The 11,566-nt window shown below is 31.0% G+C and overlaps 1 protein-coding gene across 1 annotated transcript; it reads left to right on the top strand.

Annotated features, from left to right (window-relative positions):
• Positions 1-7,590: 7,590 nt before the first annotated feature.
• Positions 7,591-8,979, top strand: LOC106294365 (AT-hook motif nuclear-localized protein 23). Its single transcript, XM_013729919.1, has one exon. It carries the CDS (start codon positions 7,821-7,823, stop codon positions 8,697-8,699), a length of 879 nt encoding a protein of 292 aa, XP_013585373.1. The 5' UTR covers positions 7,591-7,820; the 3' UTR covers positions 8,700-8,979.
• The last annotated feature ends 2,587 nt before the right edge of the window (positions 8,980-11,566 follow it).

Raw genomic sequence — 11,566 nt, 5'->3', positions numbered from 1 at the left:
TATCTCAAACATCAAATGTCTTTGGTTGAATAATATGAAAGCAATCATTACTAACAAGTCTATTAGCTATCTTAGCACTTTTAACAACAAATGTCTTTGGCAAAGTATACTAAAAGCCCATGAGAGTTGTCTCAGGCATTTCATCAAACATTTTTTGGGTGGAAAATGCCTATTGATCAACTTTTGAGTGGCCAACTCAGAAGATGCATTAAGAATACTCTACTAGCAAGGAACAAGAATGATCTACACTAAAACATCCTAGAACTAACCTAATCACCCTTAATCTCCCTAACCCATGAATTCAAAAGGTGATTACTCACTAATCTCCATGATTCCTCTTAAACCCATATTGGATTTCAGATTAATCATGTAGAGAAATAGATAAGAAATCAACAAGAACACAAGATGAAAGCAATGAAATCTGAATCAAAAGAAATTTTTTACTAGTTTTTTTTAGAAAAAAAATTGTTCCTCCCCTGGCTTCCAAAGTACTTAACTTAGGTTTAGGCAATGTAAAACAACAAAACAAATGACCAAAATGCCCCTGAAATAACATAAAAATCGTCCAAGCAAAACATGCGGAGCGACCTAGCATAGTCGCTCCCAGGAGGTCACTCCCGACGCGTTTCTTCGTGTCTCGCCCCGTCAAAACGCGAGCGACTTGAGCTGGTCGCTCTGGCTGGGAGCGACCTTGGTAGGTCGCTCTAAGAGGTCGCTCCAGGATTCTCGATTTTGGTGTCTCCGGACGAGAGGACGCGAGCGACCTTGGTGTGTCGCTCCAACAGGTCGCTCTGAACATCGGGAGCGACTTCGGCACTTCAGTACCTCTGGACGTGAAAACGCGAGCGACTTCGTGCGGTCGCTCTGGGAAAGTCGCTCTGGGATGTGGTGCACAACGACTTCATGTAGTCGCTCCGGGAAGTCGCTCCAGGCAGTGCTCATCCAAAGATCACTCTAATCACCTCCTTTGAGCTCCAAATGCATCCAAATGTCTCCAGGAACTCCATGTGGTACTCCAATACCTAATAGAGACATATGTATGCAAAATGCAACCTAGACATGGCTAAATCCTAATCTATATGATGAAAATGCACATGAATAAATTGATAAAACAATGTAAATATGCAAGATATCATACTATAAATCTAAAACTAATAGAAATCAATTTCAAACATGTTTACTGTGTTCTACATATAGTAGAATACAGATTCTACGAATAAAGATAATCAGTTCCAAAAATATGGGAAGAGAATATTTGGAAATATTCAGTTTCCTTATATTTATTAAATCGATTTTTTAAATCGTGATTTATAAAATCAATTTTTAAATTAAAAAAATTAAAACATCGATTTGGAAACCATTTGTTCTGAACCGGTCGATCCTGATCTGAACCGGCAAAAGATTTTTATACTTTTGTTCTCTATATATATAATAAATCATTATTGAAATATAAAATAAAAATAATAATTTTTTTTATGTTTTCGAATTATACTTTTTCAAATTTGAACTTTTTTATAAAAAGAAAAAATTCTATTTTTTCAAAAAAATTTAATATATTTTAAGTATTTATTTATATATTTATTAGAATCTTAAATTCCATATTCCAAAAATCTTAATTCACCCCTCAACTCTAAATTCTAAGTCTATATTAATTAACCCTAATGGTATAAGTGTCTTTTACCCTTCATTAAAAGTAAGGGTAAAAGTGGTTAGTGTAAACATGAAAAGTGGTATTAGAAAAATAGTATTTATGAAAATTTCTCTTTTCGGGGGATTTTTTATATTTTAAAATTTATTTTAGTTAAAATTATATTTTAATATTTAATATTTTTTATTAATTGTAATTTCGAATTTTTAATTAAAATTAAGTACAATATTGTCATTTTGAAAATATTTAGATTAATAGAACATAAAGTATATGAGATTACGGTGATATGACATAGTTATCATCGTATCATAGTATATTTTGGATATCAACAGAAAACGGTGAATTAGGGCAGGTGAAAACGCAGGAGCCTAGTAGATAGATGTTCTTACATAACTCCCCCGAGATTTAAGGGATTTAGAGAGAGAAAAGAAACAAAGAGCAATTCCCAATGTTTTTCATAAGAGAGAAGTGACAGCCTGCTTCGTCTCTCTCTCTCTCATCTTTCTTTTCCCACGTGTCTTCTTTCTCCTTCGCACGTGCCTATTCACATTTTCTTCAAATACATGTATACAAGACCCGTATGTGCAGAAACGAAATGATGATGATTGATGACTTTTTTTTTGTCAAAAACGATGATGAGTTTTTTTGTCTAAAACGATGATGAGTTCTGCTTACGAACAGTAGTTTTCAACCTCGTACGGTCGTACCATTACTGTTCCATGTCTGTGTTTGCATAAACAAAATTAGGTATTTGGGTGTTTCAATATTCATCATGTACTTTTGTAGAAACCTATACGAAGATAATTTATAAATCTGTTTCCCTTTGGTTAGAAACCCTAGAGGTTACGTGCTTTGATCCAAGAACTTGGATTTGACATTTCTTTTTTTTTTTTGTAGACTAATGGATTTGACATTTCTGATTCGTGTTTTCTGTAAACTAAACCTACAAATTAATTAAACGAGAAAGTTCGCGCGTTTACATAACGCAAATTTCTAGCTACGTAATGATGCTTTTACCCTATAATTAAAAGAACAAAAGCTTTAAATTCACCTCTATGCATTATGGCCAATCAAAGTAATACGTAGATTATTAATTAAAAAACATTAAATTAAATAAAAATAACTACAAAAAATAAAAACGCTAATTTTAATGACGCTAACGCTTACAGCGAAACTCTAAACCCTAAATCTTAAATTCTAAATTATATACCCTAAATTTTAAACCCAAATCCAAATCTCTAAACCCAAACCCTATATCCTAAACCCTAATCCTAGATCCTAAACCCAAATTATATACTTTAAACCCAAAAATAGACTATAAACCTAAACCATATACCATAAATCCAAGTCTTAGACCCTAATCTCAAACCGTAAACCTTAATCCAAACCCTATAGCATCTAAGTTTGGAGTTTGGGTTTAGAGTTTACTGTTTGGGTTTTAGGTCTAGGATTTGGGTTTAGGGTATAGGTTTTGGGTTTAGGATTTACGGTTTGGGTTTAGGATTTACCGTTTGGACTTATGATTAAGGTTTTGGATTTAGGGTATATAATTTAGGTTTAAGGTTTACGGTTTGGGTTTAGGGTCTAGGACTTGGGTTTAGGGTATAGAGTTTAGGTTTATAGTCTAGTTTTTGGGTTTGGGATATATAATTTGGGTTTAGGGTCTAGGATTAGGGTTTAGGGTATAGGGTTTGGGTTTAGGGGTTTGGATTTGGGTTTAGAATTTAGGGTGTAGGGTTTATAATTTAAAATTTAGGGTTTAGGGTTTAACTGGAAGTGTTAGCGTCGTTAAAATTAGCGTTTTTTTTTTGTAGCTATTTTTTTATTTAATTTAATGTTTTTCAATTAATAATCTATGTGTCATTTTGATTGGTTCTAAAGTTTAGAGTGAATTTAAAGGTTTACTCTACGGGATGAACCTAAGTTCTGTCAATATTAAAACTAAGAACTTTTCTTCAGCAATTCCAGAGTTGTTTTTATCTTTGTCGTGTTTAGCTTTTGATTTATATGAAATCAAGTAACTTTAGAACATTTTGTGAAAAGTGTAACGACCATTTAATTATTTATACTAGTGAGGCATATCTCCAAATTTTTCATTACAGCGGTAAAACTAACTAAAAAATATTCAAAATAACAAAAAAGATAAACTACAACAATATTTAAAATACTCTAAAACATCTAAATTATCTTAACATATATAAAAACTTTAGCATATTTAACTAATTTCAGATATTTTAGGATTTTAAATTGGATCCTAATTTGGGTTGTACTCAAATTTTAAAGTATCAAACTTTTAAGTTTCGTTCGGATATTTTTGTATACCGGTTCAAATTGGATTTCAATATTTTGGGTTAAGATAAGAAATTTGGATTTAGAGTAAAAACGCCCATGTCTAGTCTCTTGTTAGGCCTGTAATCTTCGGTGCTGGTTCTAAGGATGGAGCCTTCAAGGTGGTGATTGTTTTACGCGGTAGTCCGGTGGTTTTGGCCGTAGCTCTAGCTTCACAGGTCGAATCTGAGAGATCGGATCTAACGCGTGGACTCTAAACTTTCCTCGGTTTTCATTCCTAAATCCACTATAGAGGACTATTCTCCAATGAAAAGACTTGGTGGCCCTCCGGTGGACCTGCTATCGGCTTGTATTGGTTTCGCAGTTTATGTAGACTATATCAAAACTATCTTTGTATCATGTATTATAATTACTTCATGATATGAATCTTAAAATATAAAATGAACCGATCGGTGTTGATTCGATTAGTATTTAACTCCAATGTTACATGGTCAACAAATAATATAAAAGTTACTTTATAATTTATCTACCGACTAACATAAGTATGTTTTATGTTCGTTATATTATACGTGTATAAAAATATGATTACCTACTTTGTTAAACATATTTTAAAGACGGCATTATGGCTAATTTAATTTAAGAACTTAAAGACCCACTTTCTACAATAAAATATGTAAAAGAAAAGCTATATGTGCCTACAAAAATGCTATTGGACAAGGAACCATAAGCCACAAACATCCTTAAAATATAATATACTAGTAACACAAAGATAAAATACATAAATAATTCTATGAACAGTGTATATTAATATGGCTTCGTCAGACACCACTACATTCGTTACAAAAGTCGTCATTACCAATAGGTTTTGCTTTTCAATTTTAGTGGTTACAAATATATCAACTTATCAAGTTTTAAACAAATTCTTAGATACTATATTTTACACAAATAGAAGCGACTCACGCATCTTCTAAAATACACTGTTTACTTAAAACTAACGTTTTTCACTGAAAAGCAAGTTCTTTTGATTGTACATTATTCTAAGTCATAACGTGGAAGACATAAATTCTAAAGGGTTAAAAGATGTACAAAACTTTTGCACGTGGAGTGTGCAATTAACCCTAAAATATTGAAGCCAACTAAACAAATTATAAAGACACAGGTTGTTTGATTTGCTTGTAATCATTTTGCCATAGAATTATTCGACAAATTCATACTATATAAATCAGATGATTTAGAGTGAAAACAAATTTATTTCAAAATTTATTAAGCAACTCCAGATGTGGATATCTCTCTGAGCCAGTTAATATTTATTGTTTGGATTCAATCTAACCGTCGTTCTAAACACGATCCTGTGATTATGTCTAGCATATCCCTTTACACATAATTAGAAAATTGGTATTGTGCTTTGGATGACAAAACAGTAATTGTAGTAAGAAACAATAGTTCAAGTAAGCTGGGCGCATTATATTCATTGGAATATGTCAAGACTGAACTAGACAACAATAATTAGAACTGTTTTCTGAAAATTAACAATTGTAACACTTGTACGCCCGCAGTTATGATATTTTATCTTATGAAATTAAAGTGGTTTCAATTATATTGAAGTTAAGTCATTATGAGCTTTTCCTAGTAATTCTAGACAAAATGATCCACGTGACTCCAAATTAAGTGATTTCTGATGTAAAACAACTCTACTAAACTGTTTTTTTCAAAAAAAAAAAACTTTTCTAAACTGAGTTTATCCTTATTGATATTTCTTTGATATGTACACACATTTACATATACTTCATACGCTATATTTCTGTGTAGTGCTGATAGATTTTCTTCAAAGTAGATTATTATGTACTTGTTCAATATACTACGTACTAATTAAATAACAATATCAATTCAAAATCTATAGGTTCGCGAAAGGGGTAAATTAATAATTCGGTTTGAGAGGACACTGAAAATGTAAAACTAATTTTGTCAATTAAAAATTTACTTTTAAACGATACATATTTTGTGAAAAATGAAAAACTACAGTCATATACTCCCTCCATTTTTTATATAAGTCGTTTTAGAGAATTTTTTATGTTCCAAATTATATGATGTTTTCGATTTTCCATGTAAAATTTATTAACATTTAATATTATATGACCAATGATAATATACTTTCTATTTTATTATTGTTTGATTTATGGTTAAGTAAATAATTAATGATATTTTTGTTTAGAAAATATAAAAAATTAATGATTTTCTAATTTATCTGCATAATTCTAAAACGATTTATCTTGGAAACACGGAGAGAGTACTGAAATTTAAGAAACGCAAATTTAATTAATGAATTGAATGCAACAACATTAAAAGGGACGCAGTTATTGGTTTAAAATGATTAGATCCCAACTCATTTACAGCCAAACACGGTCAAAGCTAAGTAAAATCTGCAGCTCTTCGTGAGACCGAAGAGAAACCCATCCAAATGGTTCAGACAATCGTGGACCCCACGGGCCGCTTCTCTCCTCGCCCCACTTAATATTCTCTCTCTATGAAGTTTAACACTGATTAATTTTGGTCAACTTTTAGCTAACCATGGTTAGCGAACAATTATTCGATTTCCAATATTAATAATTTATGTACAAGTGATGACATATGTGTTGGCCTAAATTTTGTATTCTATCTAAATTACTATTACATCTTTGATTATTACTATTATCGTTATTATTTGACATGGCTTAAATCTGAATTTGGGAAACTAATATGATCGCTATATACGAGGCACACTTGAATTTAAAATAAATGAGAAATTATCAATAACAGAGGCAAAGCAAATGATGTGGAGAATGTTTTGAAGGACAGAAAAGAGGAAACAGCTAATGAAACCCACAAGATAACCCCAGCCACATATTATCATGATGGCTTCATCCATTTTAATTATAACTTTCATTTTCTCTAAATATGTAAGTTATTATACCAATTATCTATCACCTCCACTCACTCACATACATCTCCTTCAGAACTTTTTCACACGCCTAATCTTCGCGTGCAAACTGCCTCCTTTAAACTCCTTAATACAAAATTGCAAATTTTTGTTAATTTTGAAGCCTTGTGTTCATATACTCGCAGTCTCGCGCCAATACCAACTTGGGCAGTTTAATCTGTTCTTAATATATCTGAAAATTTTAATTATACCTTTTAATAAAAGTAATGGTTTATTTCTTATAAAAAAGTTTTATGAATCGTAAATGGATATGAAAAAAATAAAATCTTAACATAGTTTTGCCTAAAATACTAAACTGCAATATTTTTATTTTAATATATATACAGTATATAGATTTGTGAGCATAACGAAAAACACCAATCAGAAACCCCTAATTATTTTTGCTTATGGTATTCGCGTATGGTTCACGCCCTAGAAGAAAAATCGTGGAATTACCTATTGAGTCCAAAACACACAAAAAGGACATAAAATTATCAGAGAGATGAAAATTTGAATTGACGTCGATACCAAAACAAAAATACTTATCAAAAAGAAAAAAATATTTAATTAATATATTCCTGTAAGAGTTTAGGTTAGACAAGTGACTGCATTTACACAGACATATATATATATATATATATATATCTAATCTATATACGCAATGATAATTTTCTTCTTCTTTAATGCTATATTTTAGTCTCACCTTCTCCTTCCACTTTTTTTTATCATTTCTCTTCCCATTCTCGTTTTCCAAACTTCTTCTCAATCCTCTCTCATTATTTTTATAGTTTATTTTTTTCTTGTTCTAAAAGAAAAGTTATAGAAAATCTACAAAGAAGAGAAGCTTTATTTTAATCTTGTTGTGTGTGTGTGGTTTTTATATATTTTTTTACAAATTAAAATCTCTGCTTTGCTTTTGATGTGGGCATGGCTGGTCTTGATCTAGGCACAGCTTTTGGTTACGTTAATCACCAGCTCCATCGCCCCGATCTCCATCTCCACCACAGTTCCGCATCAGATGACGTCACTCCAGGCGCCGGACTTGGTCACTTCACCGTCGACGACGATGACAACAACCATCAAGGTCTTGACCTAGCCTCTGGTGGAGGATCAGGAAGCTCTGGAGGTGGAGGAGGTGACGGCGGCGGAGGAGGCAACGTCGTTGGCCGTCGTCCACGTGGAAGACCACCTGGATCCAAAAACAAACCGAAACCTCCGGTGATAATCACGCGCGAGAGCGCAAACACTCTGAGAGCTCATATTCTTGAAGTAACAAACGGCTGCGACGTTTTTGACTGCGTTGCGACTTACGCTCGTCGAAGGCAGCGAGGGATCTGCGTTCTGAGCGGTAGTGGAACGGTGACCAACGTCACCATACGTCAGCCATCTGCGGCTGGAGCGGTCGTGACGCTACAAGGAACGTTCGAGATTCTTTCTCTCTCCGGATCGTTTCTTCCTCCTCCGGCTCCTCCTGGAGCTACGAGTTTGACAATATTTTTGGCCGGAGGACAAGGACAAGTCGTCGGAGGAAGCGTTGTCGGTGAGCTTACGGCAGCTGGACCGGTGATTGTAATCGCTTCTTCGTTTACTAATGTTGCTTATGAGAGACTTCCATTAGAAGAAGATGAGCAGCAACATCTAGGAGGAGGGGGAGGATCTAACGGCGGAGGTAATTTGTTTCCCGAGGTTTCTGCCGGAGGAGGAGGAGGACTTCCCTTCTTTAATTTACCGATGAATATGCAACCAAATGTGCAACTTCCGGTGGAAGGTTGGCCGGGGAATTCAGGTGGAAGAGGTCACTTCTGATGTATATATATATTGAGATAATCATTATATATATACCGGCGGATGAGCTTTTCCGGCGAAGAATTTGAGAGAGTGAAGAAAGGTTAGACAAGTTTCTAATGGACTAATGAATTTCACATTATAATCGTTATTCCAGACATTATCTCGTTCATCATGTTATGTTTAGGTTTTTCTTTTCTTTTTGCGTTTTGTAGAATTTTATGTTTTAATCCTTTGCTTCCTTCTGTGAAACTCTATTTGTGCTCGTCTGCGATGAAAAAAATCCTCATGCCTTTCTTCATATCTAACTACAATTCGTATATCACAAAATTTCATATTGACCATATATATAGTCTATTAGAGTTTGATTAAAGGTTGTTCTTTCTTCATATCAAAATTTCGGTTATGAAACAAATTTCTACATTTGTATGTTGCTCTTATATAGGTTTGTTGTGGTGTAGATTAAATCCTGGTCCTATTGTGTGTTTGGCCATTACAATGATTAAGAGCAAACCCATATATATATTATCAGTGGATTTGGTGATATAATATATGACATTAATTTTTTTTTCTCAGATAGAACAATATTGTGACATTACCAAACCAAAAAACATTGCTCATACGGATATTCTTCTTAATTGCTGCTATATATGATCTCTTCATCTCTATATAAATGTGATTGTGTAGGGTGTGGCATGGTGATAAACATATATACATCATATGTCGTCTGTCTATGAGCTGGTGTCAATTAAACATTGTTTTTCAATTTCTTGAAGCCCTAACATATATAATTACCAATTCTGTTTTGTTTTGATCTTTAGGAACTAAACAATGAAACCTGTTCGTTTGTTATTAATTATTAATATTTCTCCCATTTGATTGGAGTCATGTTATAGGTTTTATATAGATATGTTATATGTTGTAGGTTTTATTATACTTGTCGAGCTATACTTGCGTGTCTTTAAAATATACTCCCTCCGTTTCTTAAAGTTACATATTCTAGAAAAAAATTTGTTTCAAAAAGATTCATTTTTAACATTTTCAATGTATGTTTTATTAATAAATTGCAAACTTAAAAAAACTTGATTGCACTAATTGAATTTTTATTGGTTTAAAATTATAGAAAAAAGATAAACACAAAAATATTTGTAAATTTAATGTATTTTATTAAAACGTGTGAAAAATCTAGAATATGTAATTTTAAGGAACATATGGAGTATATCTTTGGGTGTAATTCTTTTGAGAAAACACACTTTAGCGAAATACAATTTTCGATTTTTGGGATGTGGATTTGTTTGTATATATTAATTTTTGGATGTGGTATGAAAATTTTCTATTATATGGTTTTATTAGTTCATTACATAATTTCATAACCTTTTTATATATTAATTCGTTTCCCATAAGTGTGGATGAAAATAAGTTTGATTTTGTACGGCTGATGATTGTTTTCTTCTCGTTTAGTTAAAATCTATATATAAAGATTCATATGCTTATAATAGTTGAACTAAATTGTTAATGATTTTATGGGAATCTCGTACTGTAAGCAGGCTTATAAAGTTATTAAACCAATGTGCTGTGGTGCATGCTTATCTGTAAGAGAATTTTCTTTTGATTAATTAGTTGAGCTTTTATTTGGAAATTATATTCTCTGAAAAAGTTCAATGGTCTATCTTCTTTTTTATATATTCCTCCTGTTATACTTAATTTTTGAGCAATACTATATAAACATAACATACTTACTTAGTTATTATAAATAAAACCCATTTTATCCTATTTTCTTATCGATCGGTATGTATGTAGGTCCTTTATATGACATCTAGTTATCTTATTCATCGCGGAGAATATGTATATGTTTCTATTGTTTATTTATCTTAGTTAACATTTATTTTCTTAGCTAATAATACGTTAAACACCTCTGAAAATGTTTTATCAAAAAAGAAAAAAAGAACATCAATTATACCAGATAAGCATTCAACATATATATGATTTTCCCGTGCTCATGCACGACTATAAATATTTCTAAAATAAATATATTATAATAATTGATTGTTACTTAATTACTTTTAATTTTAAATTAATTTATAATTTATATGCATCATTTATATTAACAATATTATATTACTTTAATTATACATATGATTTTATATATGTTATCTAGTCGGTTTTGTTGTTTTTCAGTTGATTTAGTTATCATTTGGGTAAATTAGATTGCATCTATGAATTCAACTGTAATATTTTTTATTCTATATATTAAATTTTTTATTAATTTCTTATTTGTATTTAGGTGGTTGTTGTCTTAGATATGTAAATATATTTTATGAAGATTATGTATAACTTAAGATATATTGTGCTTAGAATAAAATAAAAAATAAATTAAAGTGTTTGATTCCAAATAAAATAAATTAATATAACGAAAAGATAATATTCTGAAGTCTCATGCATATATATATAAATTTTACAAAAGAACTAAATTGTAACAGGTGGTTAATATTTTATTTTCATTTTTAATATATTTTGAATTGTCCTATGATTTATATTTATAAAATAAATTACTATTCTTATAAAATTATATATTCTTATCGTAGTTAAATCTATAATTTTAGATATAAGTTGGATTAGACGAATTCAAACTGAAGTATAGTTATTATTTTTATTATAATTAAGTCTAATGTGCATGTATTTTCATAATATTTATCAAATTATATGCTGATGTTTTTTAAAAAAAATTAGAAAATAAAGCGATGATCAATAGAAAGTTACATGCGTAAGTAGCTGATACATTTTTGAAAGCTCATGATACATATCAATATTTACAATAATTAAAATATTTTATAAATTATAAATAACTTTATGACTTTGATTTATTGAATAGAAACTAAAATTTATTT

The sequence above is a fragment of the Brassica oleracea genome, chromosome C1 (assembly GCF_000695525.1).
Source record: "Brassica oleracea var. oleracea cultivar TO1000 chromosome C1, BOL, whole genome shotgun sequence".
Taxonomy (NCBI): Eukaryota; Viridiplantae; Streptophyta; class Magnoliopsida; order Brassicales; family Brassicaceae; genus Brassica; species Brassica oleracea.
This window is presented reverse-complemented; position numbering and strand designations above follow the sequence as displayed.